At 36.6% G+C, this 24,385-nt stretch overlaps 1 protein-coding gene and 1 long non-coding RNA gene across 2 annotated transcripts; both read left to right on the plus strand.

Moving 5' to 3' along the window:
• The first annotated feature begins 2,156 nt into the window (after positions 1-2,156).
• Positions 2,157-23,976, plus strand: TRA2A (transformer 2 alpha homolog). The gene is made up of 8 exons (XM_058724820.1): positions 2,157-2,367; positions 12,471-12,604; positions 16,375-16,540; positions 18,065-18,253; positions 20,954-21,069; positions 22,139-22,264; positions 22,757-22,824; positions 22,981-23,976. Exons 1-8 carry the CDS (start codon positions 2,332-2,334, stop codon positions 22,989-22,991), a joined length of 846 nt encoding a protein of 281 aa, XP_058580803.1. The 5' UTR covers positions 2,157-2,331; the 3' UTR covers positions 22,992-23,976.
• Positions 2,989-12,212, plus strand: LOC131509274 (uncharacterized). Its single transcript, XR_009260400.1, has 2 exons — positions 2,989-4,477; positions 11,878-12,212. It is a non-coding gene; the product is annotated as an uncharacterized LOC131509274 (long non-coding RNA).
• Positions 23,977-24,385: the final 409 nt, after the last annotated feature.

Raw genomic sequence — 24,385 nt, forward strand, 5'->3', positions numbered from 1 at the left:
CTTTCTCTCTGCCCCTTCCCCACTTACGTGCTCTCTCTCTCTCTCTCTCTCTCTCAAAAGAAACTTTTTAAAAAAAGATGCTCAAAATCACTAATCATCAAGATTTGCATAACTTATGCAAATCAAAACCACAATGAGATATTACCTCATATGTGTTAGAATATCTATTATCAAAAATATAAAAAATAACAAATGCTGGCAAGGATGTGGAGAAAAGGGAATACTTGTACACTGTTGGTGGGAATATAAACTGGTGCAGCCACTATGGAAAACACTAAGTAGGTTCCTCAAAAAATTAAAATTAGAACTCCTATAAGATCCAGCAATCCTACTTCTGGGTATTATCCCATGTTCACTGAAGCACTATCCACAATAGTCAAGGTATGGAAACAACCTAAGTCTCCACTGACACCTGAATGGATAAAGAAAATGTGAGATATATATATTATATATATATATGTGTATATATATATATAACCATTTATTTATTTATTTATTGTCAAAATGGTTTCCATTTTGACATTGTATATATATATATAATATAAATATATGTATATTATATAGCTGTTATATATATCTATATACATATATAATATATATGTATATTATATAGCTGTTATATATATCTATATATAGATATATATCTATATATATTATATAGCTGTGTATATAGATATATATAGCTATATATTATATATATCTATATATATCTATATATTATATAGATATATATATATATTATATAGCTATATATATCTATATATTATATAGCTATATATATCTATATATTATACAGCTATATATCTATGTATATAATATATCTATATATATATAGATATATATAATATTCAGCCTTGAAAAGAAGGAAATCTTGCCATTTGTGACAACATGGATGAAGTTTGAGGGTATTACGCTAAGTGAAATAAGCCAAGCAAAGAAAGACAAATACTGCACAGTATCACATATACAGAATTAAAAAAAAAAAAAGTTGAACCCAGAGAAAGAACATTGGTTACGAGGGCTAAGAGGTCGGGAAAAATAGGGAGAAGCTGATAAATGGGTATAAACTTTAAGTTATGAATAAAATCTGAGGATCTAACATGGTAACTATATTGATAATACTGTATCATATAATTAAAATTTGCTAAGAGAGAACTTAAGTGTTCTCACCAAAAATAAATAAATAAATCAAATGGACTGCTTGAATTGAGATGATGGAAGGGTTGCAGTTAAAGTCAATGACAAACTTCATAAGTAAGCAAGTGACTGAAGGAGAGTGGAGAGCAAGAGTCTTGCAGCAAAGGAACACAAGGAACTGAGAGTCTAGGATGTTGGAGCACGCATCTACATGGGTAGCGAAACCACCAAGTTTAAGACTGCTGCAGTGTTGAAGAGGGCAGAAAAAGAGGAGCAAAGTAAGTGACTGCATCAAGGAGAGACAGTGTTTGATAAAGTCTGATATGGAATTCAAAACTGAACTTATTACAGGGAGTGGACTGACTCTTGATTTCAGTTCAGGTCATGATCTCATGGTTGGTGGAATTGAACCCTCATCAGACCCTGCGCTGACAGCACGGAGTCAGCTTGGGATTCTCTCCTTCCTTAGCTCTCTGCCCCTCTCCCATTCGTGCAGAGTGCTCTGTCTCAAAATAAATTCAAAAATTTAAAAGAAATTGACACAGTTGTCTTTGCGTGGAGACTGGAGCCAGCCAGGAGCGAGGCAAGGAACTGTGATTTTTCATTATAAACTACCTGCGCATGTATTATGTCAATAACATTACAAAGGGCAAAAGGTTGAAGAAAAATAAAAGAAGTGCTGAAAATACCCCAACATAAAACCGTATTAATTAAATACTGTATACGCTCCCAGTTTTTTTCTGTACCATCAGAATCCATTTTGAAAATATTTAAAGGGCCCAAGATCAATAAAAGCTCATCTGGCGACTGAAAATCTTCAAAACAACTGACGTTAAAAAGGGGTCCTAAGTTTTGAGACCACTCAGCCGAGGATTCGATTCCAACGCGCCAAGGCTCAGCATACACGCCATTCCCCCACCCGCTAGGCCGGGACCGCCACAAAGCCTCGCGGGAGGCGGGGCCATGCCGTCACAGAGACGGCCCGCCCCCTTACGTCGCGCACTAGGAGGCCAGAAGGTTTCTGGCGGGGCCGGCGCCATTTTGCCGGAGCCTGCGACCGAGTGGGAGTGGAGTGGAGCGGCCGTTGTTGCCGACTCTTTCCTCCTCCCCACGGTCCAGTCAGCGGTTGATTAGGCCATCGGCCCTCAAGCCGAGACTTGTCTCTCATTTAGTTTTGGGGAGCGTCTGGCCGACATGAGTGATGTAGAGGAGAACAACTTCGAGGGCAGAGTGAGTACAAAGCCGCGGGAGCCGTCTTCGGCGGCGGCCCGATGCTCGGGGTTTCACGGGGACGAGCGCGGTCGGGCGGGGTTGCGGGGAGTCCTGCGGGGTCCCGCGGGGAGCAGCCTCTGGAGCCATCACGGTTGTTTCCTCACATACCAAGATGGCTTCTGGGTTCCACTCTTTCCCCAAACACCACGGATAACCCCCTCTCCCCCTTTTTTTGGAGACTGACTGATACCTGGACTCCTAGGTCCGATTTCCCCCCGCAGTGGCGCGCTCCCTTCTCCCCACCCCTGAGGCTTCCTTATCTCTGTTCCGAGGAGTGGGTCCCCGTCGCGGTGGGGCGGGAGGAGACGGCAGGGAGTTCCCCTCCGGCCGGATAGTGGTAGGTGCTTCCTGCGGTGGCATTTCTGGCGACCCCGAGCATCGTAGAGGGTCTCGGGGTCGAAACTGCGCGGGGCTGTTGTCCGGGCGGGGAGAAGCTGGCGTGGGACTAGCTGGGGCCTGTGTCTCCTTGGCTCTCTATTGCAGTGAGCGGCCGCGTCTCTGTTGGAACCGGCGGCGTTGCGTCTATAAAGGCGAAAGCCTTGAGGTTGAAGGTGGGACGAGCCTAATGAAGTGGTTAGTCAACGACCGCACCGACCCTTAAGCGTTCTTAAGACGAGAGCTGTGAGGGGAAAACTACGCAAGGAGCCCTTTTCCCTTAATGTCCCTTCTACTTTCTTTTCACTTCAAAATGAATGTGGAAATGCTATAACGCCTGATTTTTTAATTCCTTGATGTTGGGTTTTTTTCTCTCTTTTTTATATCTCAACTTCTAATGCTTTCCTTCCTATGATCTTTCATCTAAAAACCACTTCTTTGCAGGTCTTTACGGTAAAAAAAAAAAAAAAAGCTTACATAACTGAACAAATTTTGTGGCTCAGTATTTTGAAAATAGCTAGTCAGTTTATACTGTTCTCTACTCAAAACGTTACCTGAAAATTACAGGCCCTCTCCCATTTCTCTCCTCACCGCATCCCCCAGCAAAGAGGGCCTCAGGGATTTTCATTATTTGGGGTCGATGAATATAAACATCACAAAGATACGTTATCCTCAGCCTAAATACACTAGAACGTTAATCAGTGTTTGAGTTCTACTTCCGAAGTTACCTTACAGTGGTAATTGGTGGAAGTGGTTTAGTGTTAAACCCTGAAAAGAAAATCCCCAGGCAGCATGTTCTTGCTGTTGTGTTGGTATTCTGGTTACTAGGGGAAACGCATAAAAGCCTTTAAGGTGTGTGCTGGTTGGAATGAATTTTGGCTTTTTTAGGAGTTCGTAATAAAAGTACTTAGAAGCAGACAGTTAAATCAGAAGGTTGATTGAGGCTTTTATTCTTTGTGAGGAAAGAGATTTAAATAGGTTAGAAACAAAACTTTTTTAATGCCTGTAAGATTGGATTTTTAAAATGAAATCTGGGTCACAGATACAAGTGAGTAGTCGAACCTGCTTATTTTTTAGTGTGGCGTATTGATTGTCGCAACAAAACTTTTTAAAACTCTTCTAATAAAAATATGTGGTGATAATTATAAGCTGATTGTTTTGATAACATTAGGTAGTTGTGGGAAGAAATTTGGCTGCCCATTAATCTTTCCTTCCATTGACTTTAGTACAGAAATTTATTTTTTGTTAATGTTTGTTTTGATTTGGTTTGTGGGGAAGTGAAGAGGACTACTATTTGGGACCTTGTTGTCCTTTAAGTTCTTACTTTTTAATTAGTCATCAAATTGAGGAATGGAACAAGTTTGGGGTAATTGACACTTTACCCACCTAAGAAGGCAGTATATGTAAGATCCCCACCCAATTTTAAGCTAAAATGTATGTAGGCATTAACATTTTATGTTAATAGAAAACGGGTTCTTCCTCCTCCCTGCCCCTTACAGTGTTTACTGTCATAGAAAATATTTTTTGACATGTGATACCCAAGTGTATGTTAGTGTAAATGAACTCAGTAGATTGAATAATGCGTTCGCCCACCCTTACCTGTTACATCTTTTTTTTCTTTTGTAGGTTGGGGTAATTGTCTTTATTTGTTATTGGTTAAAGAATTAGAAGAATGCCAGAAGCTTTTCTGAGGGTGTACTTTTTCTTTTTTAAAATTGTTTCTTACAACAGTTTAACATTCACTAGTGCTTTTGGTTTCTAAACTGTTGTGATTTCTTAACTGCTAGCCAGCAGTTTAAAAAAGTTTTTAAACAATATAGTTGTCATGTTATCTTTGTATCTAAATGTAATGACCATTTAGAAACACTCAAAAAAGGATTTTCAAATGATGTTTTTGAGGTTTTTAAGTAGTTATACTTCAAATTTTGTAACTAAAATGAAGTAGAGAAAACATTGACGGATCAGTTGAGATTTCATTTGCTTTACCTTTAGAATAAATAGCACATATTAACCCCATGTTACTGAAAAGATATTTAGAATTAGAGGGCAACTTTTTTATAGCATTTCAGAATCTTAACCACACCACACCTCCTCCCCCGATTTTTGATATGTTTTCTAATTTATTCCTCACGATACTTTTGTGAGGGCTAGAGTATTCTTAGCCATTTTAGAAAGTAAAGCAGGCCTAGAAGACCATGCCAGGAATCTGAGATTTACAGGTCCCAGTCCATTGCTCATTGCATACATTATGCTGTATATATTTTGATTTACTTTTTAAAAAGGAGCACGTGTACTTGAGCATCTCAGACATTAATAGAGTTTGTGAGAAACAGTTTACAGGAGCTTAATTTTCCACTGTAGATTAATGTTTCTTCCATTGTAGAGGACTGGAATAAAAGAACTTGGGGAAAGAAAATATAACTGGCTGAATTTTGTTATAAGTAACCCTAATAGTTAACCCAATCAAAATTCCCTTCTGCCTAAGGTAAAACTGTCAAGCATCTGCTGCCTTTTAAGTAAAGGTCAGGTGTTCTTGAGGGAAATAGAACTTGGATTCTAATTTGAGGTGACTGTCAGCTCAAATCTGGGTAAAAGTATATAATCACGTTCCCTGCGATAGAAGTAATAAGGAATTCAGAAAATGAAGCTGGGTGATTTTGTGAGGTAGGGGAAAGGGAAAAGCTTTACCTAACACTGGATCTTACAGTTAAGGAATAGATGACAATGAGGAGGTTGCTGGTGCAGTAATAGATGATAGATTTGACTAGATATGCAGTTAGATAATAGAGGGTTTTGAATTCTAGATTTAGGGATTTGGACTTAATCCAATATGCTATAAGAAGGCATGTATGGATTCTTAATTCTGGGAGTGGCATAATGAAAGGAAATTTAGCAAAGAACAGAGGGACTGGTGGTACAAGAAGAGCAGCAAGGCACACGAGGTATTTAAGGAAGGAAATTGTGAAGATTCTAGTCCAAACAGGACAGCAGTGGGATGTAAAGAATGAGACATTTTTACTTTAAAATAAGTAGTAGGTTCCTTAAAACAATTTGCTTGGGACACGTATATTAAGTTTACAGAAATATTTTAAATGGAAATGTCTTTCTGAGCTGAGAGTGAGGCTGGTACTTGAGCTGTGCCTTTCCATGTCATCTTCATAAAGAGTTGTTTGCTTCACACAGCTTCGATTAAAGTTAGGATTTAGGTCTCCAAAAAATGTTTAGACTTCTTCATAGAAATTATGGGGAATGGAAATTTTCATTTTACTTATTCACCCTCTACCCCTAATTTTTTTTTAACGTAACTTAGAATAACGTTAAGTCCATTTTTTTCTCATTCATTGGCCCATGGTTTTTAATAGAGGTTAAAGATTTTCATGTAGGGTCTATCTTATAATTCCACAGTTGAAGAGGAAAAATGCTACTTGTCTCCTTTTCAGAGTTTGTTAGAGCTTCTTGAGTAGCTAGAATATTTTTAAGTGACTCCTAGTGTTCCTCTTAACACATGATATGGTTTGACTGGATGACAGAAGCAAAGAGCAAAATAAAAATTCGTCTGTACCAGTTTGGAATTAAAATGTGTGTGCGTTAAGATATTTTGTTAAAGAATAGCAGAAATAGTGGAAGCTTTTTTCTTCTCTGAATCCTGATTTGTAATAATTGGGGTGATGATTGAGCTATTCAAAACCCATCTTGGTGACTGGCTTCTTTTTAAAAATAAAATAAAACTGGGCTTAAAATTTTTCTATTGATGAAACTTTAATAAATGTGGGAGTACAAGGGAGGTTTGCGCTCTCCCTTCCTTTTAAAAAAATAGGAATAAAAAAGAATCTCTATTTTACAGATAAGAATGTCAGCGTTTAGCTTTAAAAATACTTAGTTCAGTTTCTTAAGCAATTTAATTTCATATATATCATCACATCAACTTGTTACAAAAGGGTAAGACTTTCTTTCCCATAGTAGTGACAGTATTAAACTTGACAGTCTTGTTTTACGTTTAATTTATTTATTAAAGTTAAGTGCTTTCATCCAATTTTAATGCTTTTTTTATTCCCTCTGGATTTTTAAGCAAGGAATTGCTAAACTTAAGGAAACATTTTTAATGCTCAAATTTTAATATTTGAGATTCTTTCACTGCTCAATATAGGTAGAAGGTAGGATTTCTAAAGGGAGCAATGTAATTGTACCCCCAGTGCACAGATTTGTCACAGATGCTTAATGATTTGTGCCATTCCAAAAATGAGAATAAAAAATCTTGAGATCTGAAAGAATGTGAAGGGATTTAAATATTTAGGAATGAGCTTTGTTTATGGATTTACAGAATTTATTTACCTATGGTCTGTGTAGTGTAACAAGTGTGAAATGGCCAAGGATAATCAATAGTTTCTTAGAACCTTCCTGACAGTGTAAAAACCTACTCTTTGATACTATCATTGGGTGCTCAGGCATCAAATAACTAACCCTGGGACCTTTGTAAAAGGTATATAGTCACATGCTAAATTAGTTAATACTGATTGTTATTTGTTCACCTGTCCTACCAGATTTAGCAGGACAGAAGTGCAGGTGAGGAAGTGTTAATGATCAGATGGGGAAAAGAATCTGGAAACACTGTTTAAAAAAAAAAAAAAAAAGTTAAGAGGGGAATAATGAAGGAAATGTGGTTTCCCCTCCCTCCTCTAGATTATTGCCAATATATAGTTGTATATAATCCTTATTGTCTCATGATTTTCACCAAAATGAAATTTTGAATTATGAGTGACTAGGCCTGACCAATCTGAGGTAGAAGAAAAGTTATTTTTTTTAAACTAAGGCCCTGTAGTTTACTCAAGATTCATAAATATTCCCATGATATTAGAAGATGAGAACCTAAGAAATTCTATAGCAGGTTCTTAGTAAAATTTTTTAGCTATTATTAATTGGCTTTTAATATAACTAAAATTTTTTCATGTTAAAATTGGTCATGACATATCAGCTAGCCAGTTTATTGACCACACTTAAAATTTGTAGAAAAGGCTATAAATATTTCAGGTGATTTCATGGTTGTGACTAGTTTATATTTCATTATTTATGCATAAGTAACAATTCTCAATTTCTTTAAGCATCTCCAAAATTATTCCAAACTGTAGAGAATGTAAAGACAAAGTGTTAGTATATCTGTGAGCCTTTGCAGATGGAAAGACCACTTTAACCTCACTTAGAATGCAGCACACAAGTGTTTTCTTTTTAAGGAATTACTCTGATAGCAGTTATGGGTTAAGACAATGAAAGTATTTCTTTTATAAGCTTAAGAGTCTAAGAGAAGCAGCCTATCATACTCAAGAGGAAGGAGGCAGAACAGCTGTTTATGTAGACTGAAATTAAAGAATTGGATAAACACAGGTTTCCAATAAGCCCTAAAGAATGAAGTTCTTAGTACAATAAATATTATAAGCTATTTGAATATTTTAAGTACACCCCCCCCCCCCCCCCCCCCCCCCCGCTTTGGGACATAAAATTTGCCTAAATGCGCTAGTGTACTTCTATGGACATAGATTTCCAATTTCATAAAGTAGTGGGAAAATATATTTTGAGAGAGCTTGTTTTTTAAAGTTTATACTATTATCATAGAAACTTGAATTTGTATAAACTTGGCACTATTGGTATGGAATTTGCATTGCCATAATATTAGAATGGGTTACAGCTTAGCATTTATATTGTGATGTGTTCATTTTAATGGGCTTTCAAGTACTAAACATATATGTTGAAATTTTTTTCTTCCATCTATTATGATACTAGCTGTATTAAAAGACTGCAATTATTGCTTACCTTAGGAATTGTTCATGTTCTGCAACAATGTGTGCATATGTTTAATAACCTTTTTTTCTTGATTAAAAGAATAGTACATGGTTGTTGTAGTTATGTACGGTGTGTAAAATGCTGCTGTATTTTAACACAGATTGCTTGAATTGGATATACCGTGGTACGTTCCTAGTATTGTGGTTAGCTCTCTCGTTTTTATTTTTGGCTGTGTCCTTCAGCTGCCACCAGAGGTACCTTGATAATAAAGAATAGTTGAAAGAACCGACACCGTTTAAGCAGGTTGTACTATGAGAACTTTCTGCCTGGCTTCTGGTTTATAGTAGGTAAGGTAGACTGGAAGCCTGTTTAAGATTGCTTATAAAAATTTGGATATGACTTGGTTGAGTCATTCTGTCCATTTTTTTTTATTTTAATGGTTGTTGGATCCGAATGCAGGTTACTGAAGAATTTGCAGAATTTCTTGACTGGGCAGCTTTAAGAGCCGATTCAGTGTAATCAAGTGAAACAGGACAGATAACAGCCCTTCTCAGTATTTTATTTAAGTTTTATGTATTTCTCCGGGGAAAAAGTTGAAATTATGATTTTGTAATAAAGATAAGTCTCAAAGGTAGAAAAGGATAATCTAGCATTTGTCCACAAAGGTTGTAGGTTGGTTTCTAATGCACAATTTAGTGAAAATGGTACTTCGTACCAGCTTTTGACAAATAAGTTACTTAAAAATGGCAAATATTAATTGATATTACCATTTTTCTTTGTGAAGACTGTTAACTATATCAGTTCTTAGAATGAGGGGCCTTTTTTTTGTATTACAGTAAAAATTCTGAAGAATTAGTAGTTTATTCTTCAAGTTAAGTTCACTGACAGTTACTAATTTTACCTTTTTAGATTGTATCTAAATTGTTTTCAGAGGTTAAAATGATAGTGACAACTTTGTAACCAGTTATTAACAAGGGAGGTAAGAGGACTGTTTCTTAACCTTGAATGATTCCATGAAGAAATTTATGCAGATTTAAGTTTTCATGATAGAAAAACTGAAGGATAGGCAACAAAAGAGGTATTAGGTGTTTGTGAAACCTTAGATAATTAAAAAGCAAGACTTCTTTTTTTTTTTTTAATGTTTATTTATTTTTGAGAGAGACAAATGGACAGAATGCAAATAGGGGAGGGGTAGAGAGAGAGGGAGACACAGAATCGGAACCAGGCTCCAGGCTCTGAGCTGTCAACACAGAGCCCGAAGAGGGGCTGGAACTCATGAGCTGGGAGATCATGACCTGGGCCACAGTTGGCCACCCAACCAACTGAGCCACCCAGGTGCCCCAGCAAGACTTCTTTTCAAATAGCCTAATGTCTTTTGAAAAAATACTCTGTCGTGTCTTAATGTTTTAACAAACCAAAAGGAAAGTTTCGTTTTTTCCAGTAAGTTCTGTGCCAGAACTGAGATTGAAACTTTAAATTTTAAGATGTTACTAAGTTAGCTTGTTTACATTAATTTCTAAGAAATGGCAATTTTCAGCACTATTGAATAATTTTCAGTTGTTATATTTATTTCTGAGGGAAGACTTGAAAATCAAACATACACATATTTGGACCATAATATTTTTACCATGTACTAGAAAGCTTCACATAAGCATTTAAGAAAAAACTTAGATTTTAATATAAGACTGATTTATACAGTTGTAAAATTAAACATTTTACGGTGTCACAGAGTATTCTGATATGTATGTAAACATGAACTGTGGTCATATAGTGTTTCATCTGCTGTTCAACAGCATAAATGAATAATATAGGATCTGTGTTATAGAAGGGAAAGCAGAGAGGGGAAGATACTCTTTTCACCTTAATGAACCAGCCTGTGTAATGTTTCAATTACAAGCAAATTGGCCATACTTTTTTTTTTTTTTTTTGAAGTACAGAATATGCTGCTTTTACAGTTTCAGTGAATGAAAAAGCCTAAATTGCTGTGCCTGCTCCAGGCATCTGTCCAGGAATTTAGAGACTATAGAGAATTTAGAGAGATGTGGTGAAAGACTTAACAGGTAGCTAAATGGGAAAGGTTGATATTGAAGGAAAAGGTAGCTATATGTTTCAGTTTTGTTTGCATCTGAAAAAATAAATAGGCCTGGCAGCATTTGTACAGTTCTTGATAAGTAAATCTTTGGACATTAAACTCAAAGAGAAAGTTTTAAGGAAGTTGCATGATAGTCTTATGGCATAAATGAAAATGCGTGTGAGGTTGGGGTAATTATTTACAATGATAATCAAGGCGTAAATGGACAGAGAAACCGGACTGTCCCATCCTACTTTGGTCATAATCATATATCTGTCAGATTAAGAAACAGTCTCTTATTCAGTTTTAAATCATTTGATTTGGAAAGTTTTGATTTATATCCAACTTTTTCAGAAGCCAGTCAGTTTTCTGATATAGGATATAGTTACTGAAGGGAATATATGTATGTGTAACTGCATAAAACATGGAAAACTAATAAAATTGGTGGGATCAAAAAATAAAGACCATGATACTAATTGTATAATTTTTTGTACATTATGATACTTCATGATAATACAGAATATTAAAATGGCACAGTTGCAAAATTACATGTATTAGTAATTTATAAGCCAAAGGGGGCATTTTAAGAATTTCATGTCCTCTTTTCCCCGTAAGTTTATCTTTGTGCTTTATTTCAGAACATATGTTTCTGGTTAAGTTGGAGTGTGCAAAGATAGTGGTCAAACATAATTGGGAAAAGATGTTAGTAATTTCACTAATTTTTTTTTCTTTTTTTTTTTTTTACTTTGAACATCAGCATGTGTTCTCTAATAATTGAGTTTAGGTAGATGTGTGCAAATTTCAGCCCAGAATGCTTTGCTTTAACTGTATCTTGGTATCTTAGCATGGCTTAGTGAAAGCTCATTTTAAGATAACTAAGACTTCAAGTTATAAATTAGTAAATACTTAAGACATACGTGGGGGGGATTACAGTTAATGTTAGATTTATGCTTGGATTAATTATTTATATTAAAATTGTTCACATTTTAGGAAATAGGATGAAACATGAAAGGGGAGGAGGGTGAAGAATATGGTAAAAAACATTTAGAGAAATTCAGTAAATTTTCTTTAATTGTTAGAAACTAGACTTTTGAAAAATTTTAAAGATTATAAAATTGTTTTTTAATAAACTAGTTATTTGCACTTTACCTGCTGGCTTTTCCATTTGGTAGATAACATTCTGAACTCCAGCAGAGTTTTATAATCCCCACGTGCTTAAATATACTAAATGTTCTTTTTCCATTAAGGTTAATGTTCGTGAAGAAATTGAAGAGTTTTTTCCAAGAATGTGGAAGATAAATCAAGATAAAAGAAGGCTAATGAAAAGTATTAAAGATCAGAAAATTAAAATTGAATGGGGGAAAAAATTGAACAGAAGATTGGTCAGATAGAAGCACTTGAATATTTTTTTTAAGGCTATTTTGAATTGTTTGAATTGGGGAAGAATACACGAAGTATGAAAAATGAAAAACTCAATGAAGAATGAAGAGAAGTAGAAAGCAAGAGTGAAGTAGAATTAAAAGAATCTGGAAGAATGAATGGGTCCTAGGTTAAGTAAATGTATGGTTTATGTTCCAGTGTCTGTATGATCAAGTTGTAGATGAATTTGCATGATTACTTAGTTAATAGAGAATTGGTGATCTGGTTCAAGTAGGGAATTATTGAGGACAGTTAGCAGTATTAACAATGGGTTATTAATGAGCTGAAATTTTTTCTGGAGGGTGTTGCCTAACCATTTGTTTTTCAGGAGCAATCAATATAAATAATTACGGTACTTTAAATGTTAGGTGTTAGGCATCTACGTGACCAGTGCCATTTGTAATACTGTCTTCTTTGTTAGGAGTCTCGCTCTCAGTCAAAATCTCCAACGGGAACTCCTGCTCGTGTAAAATCGGAGAGCAGGTCAGGATCTCGTAGTCCATCAAGGGTTTCCAAACACTCTGAATCCCATTCTCGATCAAGATCAAAATCCAGGTAAGTGTGCTTAAAATAGTACTTAAAATGCTTTCCTTGGATTTTTCAGAGCAAAGTGGTTTTTTACTAAATTCCTTGTTTTTGCTGCATTTTGTATAGAGATTAGACCAAAGACCAAAGAAATTTCATCCAAAACATGAAGTAGTTTTTCTCAAACTGTGGAGTTTAGAAATGAATGTTCTAGGGGTGCCTGGGTGGCTCAGTCAGTTAAGTGTCAGTCTCTTGATCTCGTTTCAGCTCATGATCTCGTCGTCATGGAATCTAGCTCCTATTGGGCTCTGCACTGAGTGTGGAGCCTGCTTGGGATTCTCTCTCTCCCTACCCCCTTCCCTACTCTCATGCATGTACGCTCTCCCAAAATAAATAAATAAAAGTTTTTTTTTTAATGAGTGTTCTAGATAAAGATTTAGATAAGGCAGAGTCATCTCTTAGCCCAGTTAACCTATCAGATGCTGGCTGTTAATATAGATTCAATATGTGTTGATTGATTTAAATGCATTTGGCATCTGAGGATTGGTTTTTTATTTCAGTATTTGTACAACCAAAAGGTAAATTTCTCTATTGGATATTTGGCATGTAATTTAGAGCAGAGAAGGTTGATGTGTCTATGTTGTACTGGCTATCACAATGATTTGAGAAGCTGTTTCAAGATTCATATTCCAGCTACATCCTTTACCTGAAGATTGTGACTCAGTAGGTCCAGGTTGGAACTCTTGTCGATGTAATTTTTTTTTCTTTTTTTCTTTTTTTTTTTTTAAGTTTGTTTCTTTTGATAGAGATGGAGATAACATGAGTCGGGGAATGGCAGAGAGAGAATCCCAAGTAGGCTCTGCACTGTCAGTGCAGGCTGCATGTGGGGCTCAAACTCACAAAACCATGAGGTCATGACCTGAGCCAAAACTGAGAGTCAGATAGTGATGCTTAATTAACTGAGCCACCCAGGCGCCCCTATAATTTCTTAATTGGAGACATAATTTCTTTGTGTAGAGTTTGTTTGCAAGGGAGCATGAGACCAAAAAAATCCATTAAAAGGCTATACTTTTCTTGAGTCCACAGCTATCTTTTCTGTCATATCCACGATCCAACTTGATTCACTAACCACTCTAATTAAATCATGTGCAGAATAGCACTGTGTAGAATTTGGGTGTGCAAATGGAAATGAGCATGTTTTCATTTTAGGACCTTCACACTTGTTGTTCTCGGCCTACAATTCTCTTCCCTCAGATATTCAATCACTTAATTCATTCTCTGTGTGCCACCTGAAAACGTTAAAGAGCATGCACACCTTATTGCCTTACTCTTAATTTTTTTTCGTAATACTTACCACTATCTGATTCAGAGAAAAGCTTAGGCACTCCTGAAGGGTTTTTAATTTATGTCATTTATCATTACTGTTTAAAAATAACAGTTGAAGGGCACCTGGGTGGTTCAGTTGTCTTAAGTGCCTGACTTAGGCTCAGGTCATATCTCAAGGTTCATTGGTTCTACCCATACATCAGGCTCTCTGCTGTCAGCACAGAGCCTGCTTTGAATTCTCTGTCACCCTCGCTGTCTCTGCCCCTTCCCGCCCCGCAAAAAATAAACATTTTTCATTTTTTTTAATGTTTGTTTATTTTTGAGAGAGTGTGAATAGGGGAGGAGCAGAGAGAGAGAGGGAGACACAGAATCCAAAGCATGGTCCAGGCTCTAAGCTGTCAACACAGAGCCTGATGCGGGGCTCGAACCCATGAACTATGAGATCATGACCTGAGCCGAAGTCAGACACTAAGCCAACTGAGCCACCCAGGCGCCCCAACAATTGATATTTTAAGTGACAGGATTTCTTATTAATGTTTGTTTATCTTTTACAGTGAGGCTGTAAATTAGTGTTAAGGAAAATGGGAAATCTCTATATCTTAAATGTGCTAGGAACTACATCTCCAGGTCTTGCCAAGGAACTTTTGCTTTTGCTGTTCCTAGAATACTTTTCCCCTGTCTACCTAGTAAAATATGTCTCCCAGCTTCATTGTTAGCCTTCTTTGTTTTGAATAATCTTCCCTTGTTAGTTTAATTCTCTTCACGCATGTGCTCTCTTTTTAGACACTCTGGCCCTTAGCATGTATAACATTTATTGAATGCCTTAAACAAATTATTTTGTAAGACTGTGATCGCTCCATGGGGCGCCTGGATGGCTCAGTTGGTTAAGCGTCCGACTTCAGCTCAGGTCACGATCTCGCGGTCCGTGAGTTCGAGCCCCGTGTCGGGCTCTGGGCTGATGGCTCAGAGCCTGGAGCCTGCTCCTGATTCTGTGTCTCCGTCTCTCTCTGCCCCTCCCCCGTTCATGCTCTGTCTCTCTCTGTCTCAAAAAATAAATGTTAAAAAAAAAAAAAAAGGACTGTGATCGCTCGCTCCTGGTCTGTGTGTTTATCAAAGATGGGTCATGTGAATAGTAAATAAATAGCAGAGTGGCTGGAAATAGAGAAAGGAGAAGAACTAGGGAATCAGCAGGGGAAAGACAAGTGAGATGCTGTAGTAAACTTGAAGAAATGAAGACTGTTAGACATGAAGACTATTACACGGGCATTTAGGTTGTTGGATTAATTTAGGAGATGCTGGATTGCAGTGGGCTAAAGAAAGATTGGAAAGGAAATGACACTTAACAGTGAAGGGAATATAGAACTATATTGAGAAGATGGTAAGAATCAAAGGATTTTACTGTGGTGATAATGGCAGTTGGTGATTGGTCTTTGTTATGGTAAGATACACATAACAAAATTTACAGTCTTGGGGCACCTGGGTGGCTCAAGTCAGTTGAGCTTCCAGCTTTGGCTCAGGTCATGATCTCACAGTTCATGGGTTCGAGCCCCGCATCGGGCTCTGTGCTAAGAACTCGGAGCCTGGATGCTGACTGCTCAGAGCCTGGAGCCTGTTTCAGATTCTGTGTCTCCCTCTCTCTCTGACCCTCCCCCGTTCATGCTCTGTCTCTCTCTGTCTCAAAAATAAATAAACGTTAAAAAAAAAAAATTAAAAAAAAAAAAAAAAAGAACTCGGAGCCTGGAGCCTGCTTCAGATTCTATGTCTGTCTGTCTCCCTCTCCCTCTTCCTCTGTCCCTTCCTCCCTCCCCCTCCCTCTCCCTCTCTCTCCCCCTCTCTCTCTCCCTGCCTGCCCCTCCCTCACTCACATTCTGTCTCTCAAAAATAAGTAAACATTTTTAAAAAAAATTTTTTTTTTAATTGACAGTCTTAACCATGTTTAAGTGTGCTATTGAGTAGTGGTATTAAATACATTCACATTGTGCAACCATCACTACCATCTGTCCCAGAACTCTTCATCCTGTAAAACAAACTCTATACCCATTGAACAGTGGCCCCTTGTTTTCCCCCTCTCCCAGCCCTTGGCAGCCACCATTTTACTTGCTGGCTATATGGTTTTGACTACTCTAAGAACCTTATATAAGTGGAATCACAGTATTTGTCTTTTGGTGGCTGGCTTGTTTGCCTTAGCATAATGTCCTCAGGGTTCATCCATGTCTCAGAATATTGCAGGATTTCCTTAGTGCTTGTTTTGTGTTTTTCTTTTAAAAGAAGATAGAGGTGTAACATGCTTGTAAGGTATAGTGTGAAAAGAGTGAATGTAGAAGGGATAGACTGAGAACAAGATGATTGTATGATTAAGAGAACAAGAAGAATATACTTGCCTCAGAAAGTAAAAAGGAGCTGGGGTACATGTATAAATCCTTGGCATTACCCATTTGCTTCAGTATTTTCACTTAAATTTATTTCTCTCACAGGTCGAGGTCAAGGAGGCATTCTCATAGACGTTACACTCGATCCAGATCCCATTCTCACTCTCATAGGAGACGATCTCGAAGTAGGTCATATACACCTGAATACCGGCGTCGTAGAAGCCGAAGTCACTCTCCAATGTCTAACCGGAGAAGACATACAGGCAGCAGGGTATGTAGTTTTAAAAAATTAATGAAAACTTATTTTGTCTTAGGTGTTTAGTTATAGCATAATATCTTGCTTTCATGAGACTAGACCGTCCTTTTGGATTTTTTTGGTTTTTGTTGTTTTTTTTTTTAACATTCATTCATTTTTTTGAGAGAGATAGTATGAGCGCAGGAAAGACAGAGAGGGAGACACAGAATCCAAAGCAGGCTCAGGCTCTGAGCTGTCAGCACAGAGCCTGATGCAGGACTTGAACTCACGAACAGTGAGATCATGACCTGAGCCAAAGTTGGACACTTAACTAACTGAGCCACCCAGGCACCCCTAGACCGTTATTTTAAAGTGGTACTCCAGGGGGCACCTGGCTGGTTTAGTCGGTGGAGCATGTGACTCTTGATCTTCAGGTTATGAGTTCGAGCCCCTCATTGTGTGTAGAGATTACTTAGGAAATAAAAAATAAATAAAGTGATATTCCAGAAACATCCTTAAGCATATGAATATTATTTATATTCATTTAAATATATTTTATTTTCTTGGGGTACCTGGGTGGTTCAGTCAGTTAAATGTCCAACTCTTGTTTTCAGCTCAAAATGTGATCTTATGGTTCATGGGTTTCAGCCCCAACTGCAGGGCCTGCTTGGGATTCTGTCTCTCAAGATAAATTAAATATTAAAAAATATATATTTTTTATATATTTTATTTTCTTGACTTTTGAGTGAAAAGTTGAAATTTGTGAAGAAAATATATGTTCTACGAATTAAAATGAAAAACTGAGCTGAAAATATTGAGATTAAAAACTTTTGGTGGAGGCTGAGGGAAGCTGGCAGGGAAATACATGTAGTAATAATAATAGCTAACACACATTCAGCACTGTGCAGAGGTTTTCAATGCATGTAATAGATAAGCAAGTTGAGCCTTGGATATGTGACATTGATGTTTGGATTTTGGCTAACTGGCAGAGTCCAGGTTTCAACCAGGCTGCTTGCCTCAAACTTCCTGTGCTTAACTTTGGTGCTGTGTTTTCCCTCTATGTGATACTGAATCATTTAACTGTAACGGAATCTGCTGTTATTTAATGATGCTTTGAAATGTGTAAGTACATTTTTCAAATTAGGATTGTGGGAAAATTGAAAGAATATCCTTAATGAAAATGGAGGAAAGCACTTAAAGATGAAGTCATATTAAGTACAAATCTGTAAGGTATATAACATTTGAATAAGGCTTTAAATTTAAACTAGGATGGATTCTTTGGATACATTCTGAAAATTGCAGGACTAGAAATAGAAAGTAGGGATGTTTTTATTTAGGATACAACTGGATGTATACTCCAAAGAAGGGGTGAGTGTACTGTATGTAAACTGTAAAATATTACTCATCTGGGTTTTTTCCTCTTAAATTCTTCTTTCCAAGTAACTTGAAGTAGTGTATAGTCTTTGTGTATTAGATGAGGTGTTCAAAGTATTTCTGTGTGGCTTAATTTTTACTTCAGTTTGGAGCTTGAAATTAAATCACATCTTAAATATTCAACAGGCAAATCCAGATCCCAACACTTGCCTTGGAGTGTTTGGCCTCAGTTTGTACACAACAGAGAGAGATCTTCGTGAAGTATTTTCTCGATATGGACCATTGAGTGGTGTCAATGTGGTTTATGATCAGCGAACTGGACGATCACGAGGATTTGCTTTTGTTTATTTTGAAAGAATAGATGACTCAAAGGAGGTAATTTTATAATTATCTGTCAATTTGACATTTTTGAGGTACATAATTATAATGTCGGGTTATTGTTAAAAGTTGACTGATAGTCTCCCAGTTCCATAACATGTTCTCTTTCATTCCCTGACCTGAGTCTATTCAAACTCTTCCTCTCAGTGTTACAGTTTGGAAAGTGAGATGTATGTGTTTGAGTTAATAGAAAAAATAAAGCATATGAATATTCTTCTTTGACTAAGTCTTATTCATACTCCCAAGAAGGTGATTAAACTAACTTTCTAGAAATTCTATGGTATTTTCAGTTGTCTGGCAAGCTCAGTTGGTGGAGCGTGCAACTCTTGATCTGGGGGTTGTGAATTCAAGCCCCATGCTGGGTGTAGAGATTACTTAAAAATAAAATCTTTTTTTAAAAGTTAAAGAGAAACTATATAATATTTAGGTTAATCTGTTTAATTTTGTGTCACATGAGCTCCCCATGTATAGAGTGTGTTTCCATTCATACTCATCTATTTTTGTTCTATAATTAAAATATACCTAGAAAAAACTGGTCTTTTTTCATTTCTTTTTTTTTTATTTTTTTTTTTATTTTTTCTTTTTTTCAACGTTTTTTATTGATTTTTGGGACAGAGAGAGACAGAGCATGAACGGGGGAGGGGCAGAGAGAGAGGGAGACACAGAATCAGAAACAGGCTCCAGGCTCCGAGCCATCAGCCCAGAGCCCGACGCGGGGCTCGAACTCACGGACCGCGAGATCATGACCTGGCTGAAGTCGGACGCTTAACCGACTGCGCCACCCAGGCGCCCCTCTTTTTTCATTTCTTGTTTTTATTGCCATTCTTCATTTTCCTAATAGTGATCATAATCAATATCAATGATTTGAAATTGTGCTATTTTTTTTTAAGAAATTGCTTTTTTAATTATTTTTTAAATTTATTTTGAGAGAGACAGACACAGTGTAAGTTGGGGACGGGGAGAGAGAGAATCCCAAGCAGGCTTTGCGCTGCCAGTACAGAGTCTGATGTTGGGCTTGAATTCACAAAACCACGAGATCATGACCTGAGCCGAAACCAATGGTCGGATGCTTAACCAGGTTAGTCACCCAGGCACCCCGGAAGTTGTGCTATTCTAATGTATTTGATAGTGGAATATAAAGGGAGCAGTAGGCTTACTTTCTCTATACTAGAGTTCATAGCGATCGGGTTAGAAAATTCCATTTTAAGGAATTTGAAGCCCATTGTTGAGTTTTTATCAAAACTTTTTTTGTTTTTATCGAACCTTAATAAATGTCAGGTACCTGGCTAGTTCAGTTGGTAGAGCATGTGACTCCTGATCTCAGGGTCGTGAGTTTGAGCCTCACGTTGGTACTATTTTACCTATAGTAGTTATCCAATTACTATTTTACATGTGATAGTAGTTGGATATGGGTTGTTGCTCTATGTATCAACAGTATTTGATTGCGACATAAACAGTCATAATAAAAGTTCGCATATTTTTCAAAAATAATAGATGCTAGTGGCATCTAGTGGATAGAGGCCAAAAATGATACTAAACATCTTACAATTATAGTGCACAAGCTAGCCACCCACAACATAGAATTAGCAGTCCCAAAGTGCAAAGGTTGAAAAACCCCAGATAATTCTAACAAAATAATCCTCCAGGTTGTAAATCATTTATGTAATAGACGTTCTAATTAGCATTCTCTAAATGTTTTAATCTGTCAAATATTACCTTTTTTGGTTACATATTTGTGATTTATTTCTGGTCTCAAGGGATAAAGTTATAAACTTAAAAAGTAGCTGGAGGAGGTGCCTGAGTGGCTCACTTGGTTAAGCAGCCTACTCTTTGATAATCTGCTCAGTTGGTGATCTCCTGGTCCATCCCAGTGTCTCAGGGGCTCCGTACTGAGCATAGAGCTTGCTTGGGATTCTCTCTCCTCTCTGCCTCTTGTGTGTGTTCTGTCTCTCTCAAAAAAAAAAAAAAAAAAATTAGTAAACTTTTTTTTTTTTAATAAAAATACTAGGATATCTGACCTGAAGTGAAGGTTGTGAAGTATAAAACAATACCACAATTAAGATTTTTTTAAATATGAAACTTAATTTGTCCTAGCTCTTGATTCTTCCCACAACCACTCCGCCTGGTTTATTTCCTTTATAAGATAAAATGAAATTGGTTCCAAAGAACTTTGTAATGTACTTGAATTATTGTCACATTTATTGGTATTTGTGCCAAAGGGCAGAATGTTAGGGAATGTGAGCACAGGTATAAAGACAGGAGCATTTGTTGGCCGGTTTAAAAGTTCTTTTATATTTGGAGTCACTAGGTGGCGATGTGTTACCTAAGAAATAGTTTTAGGTGAGCTGAATGGCAGTTTCTGCTTTGAGTTGCCTAGACTGAAACTAGTAACTGCAGCCTCGAGAGTTATGCAGGCTTCCCAACTTGTGTGGGTTTTTTCTCTGTAGCTGCCCCCAGTGTTTCAGCAGAGGGATGCTTAAGTGTCTGTGTGTACATTAGAAAACTCAATACTATTGACATGCATAGAGCAAGGATTAATAATATAAAATCCTGGTCCTTATTGTTTAGGAAAGAAGTGTTTAGAGAATTTTAATTTTTTTTAACTTCAAATAGAAAATGTGTTAAATTTGTTGGCAGTTTTAGTAGTTTCTTCTTAGTAAAATATGCATGACTTTCTGTGCCTGTTCTCTGTTAAAGGCAATGGAAAGAGCAAATGGAATGGAGCTGGATGGTCGAAGAATTCGTGTGGATTATTCTATTACCAAGAGAGCGCACACACCTACACCTGGCATCTACATGGGCAGACCAACTCAGTAAGATAACATGTTTTCTAAGCTAAACTGTAAGAGCCAGAAATTCACCAGAAATGCATGCAAATTTTTTTATTAATTAGCAGATAAAATGATTTTTTCCTATAATTAGAATGGAAAGCTTAATTTGTACATATTCTAATATCTATTTGAGGAGGGGGACAAATTAAAGCCATCACAGTTGTTCCTGACTCTTTGCTTGATGCTAATACAAATAGAAAAATTATTAAAGATGAGAAAAATAGTGTATGCTTTTAAGCATTCTCTTTCTATTCTTACATGACTTTGGAAGCCTTGTGAATAGGGAAGGGTTATTGGATAGTGATACGTATTTTTTTTTTAAGTCAGTTTTCACATTGCAGAAAATAAACAGAGGCTTTTATATATGTTTTTTTTTTAATATAATACAACCAAAGACAGTATTGCTAAGAATGAAAGAAGGAATTACTTTCAGTTATTTTGAAACCTTGCTGAGGAAAATGTAGGGTTTGGCAAGGAGAGCCTACAGAAAACTAAAGTGAAAATAATGTACCTATGGTTAGGAGTTGGGAAAAGTACAGGAGAAAGTGCTTAGAGTTTAAATTCACTGCCAAAGTCTTATAAACCAGATCTCAAAATTGTTGTAGTGATGCGCCTCAGTGTAAGGTAGTTAATTCTTTTTGCTGTTCCGGGTTGGTTAACCTTTTTTAATTCATGATGTTTATTAATTGCATCTGAATTAGTCTTAAGGACTCACATCTTAAGCATTTTGGTACTGTTTCCTAGCACAGTGCTTCATTTTACCTTGTTGAAAAGAAAAGGTCCTGCTGGTTTGAGTAGTATAAAAGAGCAGTTTATAATTTGGAGAGTTTTGGGAAATCATTCCTGGTTATTTATGTAATGAATAGGAAGCCAAAGCAGAATAATACCATGGGAGTCAGCAAAGTGAGATGTGGAGGTAACCGACGCGAAAAGGGATAATCTTTCTTTCTACATTGTCTTCCCTCCTTCCTCCGTTTTATTTAAGCACCAGTTGGTATTAAATGATACTGGAAAATCACATTGATGTAAAATTTTTTATATTTTTCTGTAGTAGTGGCGGTGGCGGTGGCGGAGGTGGTGGTGGAGGTGGAGGAGGTGGCAGGCGTCGGGATTCTTACTATGATAGAGGATATGATCGTGGGTATGACAGATATGAAGACTATGATTACCGGTACAGGTAATGTTTTAATTTGTAATTTTCATTCTAAATTAGATTATAATAGTATTTAGTACTTTTAATTTTTGTTTCATATACATTAATAAAATATTTAAAATAGATTTTACAGGGACATGCCTAGGTGGCTCAGTTGGTTAAGCAACTGACTTCAGCTCAGGTCACGATCTCAGTTTATAAATTCATGCTCTGCACTTTTGCAGAGCCTGCTTGGGATTCTCTCCCCCTCTGTCACTGCCCCTCCCCCACTTGTGCTTTTTTTCTCTCAAAATTAAGTAACTTTAAAAAAATAGATTTTATATGATGGTTTCTTGAGGAAGGGGGAAATTATTTTCTCAAGATTGAGAACAGAGGTCAGTAATCTGTATTTGCCAATATTTTGTTGTGTCATATGCTTGCTGTTCTAGTATTAATTGGCACACAGAGAATGTAATGGTTATTTTCATCTGCCTCAGTGATTATGTGGTATGCAAAGTAATCTTTTATTTCCTACAGAAGAAGATCACCTTCTCCTTACTATAGTCGATACAGATCACGATCAAGATCTCGTTCCTACAGTCCACGTATGTACACTTTTACTTTGTGGCATTAAGAACCATTCGTAATCAATGGTTTATTTTAGAAAATCAGCATATATGGAGATTGTTCACAGTTTGACGAATACTAGGCAAGTCAAACTATAATTGTCATTTTGACTTTTATTTTTTGCTCTCTTTCAGGACGCTATTGATAAACAGAATGGTTGCAGATGAGGACATCTTTCTCTCTCTCTCTTTTTTTTTTTTTTTTTTTTTTGGTTTAATTTGGTGTGTTTCGTTTTTTGTTTTTGTTTTTGTTTGTTTTTGATTTTGGTTTGGTTTCTGTTTTGTTTAATTCTGGATTTCCCCAAGCTTCTAATCCTTCTTACTCCTTTAAAAAGAACCTTTGAAAAAAAAAAATCTTTGGTTTATTTACCATCTACACTTTGTCAGTTGTATTGCTGTTTCCACCCCTTTTAGTATACTCTTAAAGATGTAATTGTTGTCATTTTGAGTAAACATCTTAAGTAAAAAAGGAATCCCCAGTGTTACACTTTGTAAATGTTTTTTTTTTTTTTTTCCTTTGCTTTGCTTTTACAGAAAATTAACTCCTGGCTAATCAAATGAGGAAAGAAATGATCTTTTTAAAGCTTCTTTTGTGTTAGATATTGTATTAGACATTGTACTAGGGACCTGCATTTAAAACAGACTCCTTTTTTAACTTCTTTTGGGAAAGATAGTAACACATAAAGTAGTTCAGTCATGTCAAGTTTGTCTGGGGTGGCATGGAGCAGTCAAATAGTGTAGAAAGTTTGAAGCTATAAAAGAAAACACTTGGTCATTTCTTTTGAAGAATGAAATTTTTGAACCCTAAAAATTGTCCTTTTTTTTTTCTTTTTTTTTTTTTAAGAGATGAAAAGCTTGTGGACTCCTACAAAACATGTTGTATTTAAAATACATCTGTTAAAATTTAAAGTGTGATTTTTGTGTTGAATTTATTGAAGTTTAAGTATTCCCTTAATCAGTGAAGGACAACTCTTATTTATTACTTAGAGCAATTGTATACTTTGCTGTTAGAAATTTTGGTATTGGGACAATGGTTAAGCAGGCTATTATTGTATAGTATAGAGTCCTTAGAAGATAAGTGTGAGGAAAAGTAGTCTCCTTTCAAATAAAAGTTAATTTCTTTGAAAATGAGACTGTCTCTTTTATTGTGGTAGAATGGGAAACTATAACTGGATTGATTTGGGAACCAGTCCCTTTCCTAACATATTTGCTATACCTGATTGTATAATTCTGTCTCTTCCTCAGTCTTTAAAATTTTTTTTAATGTTTATTTCTTGAGAGAGACAGACAGAGTACAAGCTGGGGAGGGGCAGAGAGAGAGGGAAACACAGAATCTGAAGCAGGCTCCAGGCTCTGAGCTGTCAGCACAGAGTCTGACTGGGGGCTCAAACTCATGAACTATCAGATCATGAGCTGAGCTGAAGTTAGACACTTAACCAACTGAGCTACCCAGGGGCTTCCTCTTCCTCTTCCTCCTGCTTCCCTTTCTGTCAGCCAAGTTGTTGATATTGACAGTATTCAATACCAAGCACCATGGTGA

The sequence above is a fragment of the Neofelis nebulosa genome, chromosome 4, assembly GCF_028018385.1.
Source record: "Neofelis nebulosa isolate mNeoNeb1 chromosome 4, mNeoNeb1.pri, whole genome shotgun sequence".
Lineage (NCBI taxonomy): Eukaryota > Metazoa > Chordata > Mammalia > Carnivora > Felidae > Neofelis > Neofelis nebulosa.

Bases quoted from the DNA above. Each gene is read 5' to 3' on its own strand.
- TRA2A (XM_058724820.1), top strand. From the start codon at position 2,332: ATGAGTGATGTAGAGGAGAACAACTTCGAGGGCAGA. The intron at 12,605-16,374 runs GTAAGTGTGCTT...TTTCTCTCACAG, and splicing joins CGATCAAGATCAAAATCCAG to GTCGAGGTCAAGGAGGCATT. The intron at 16,541-18,064 runs GTATGTAGTTTT...AATATTCAACAG, and splicing joins GAAGACATACAGGCAGCAGG to GCAAATCCAGATCCCAACAC.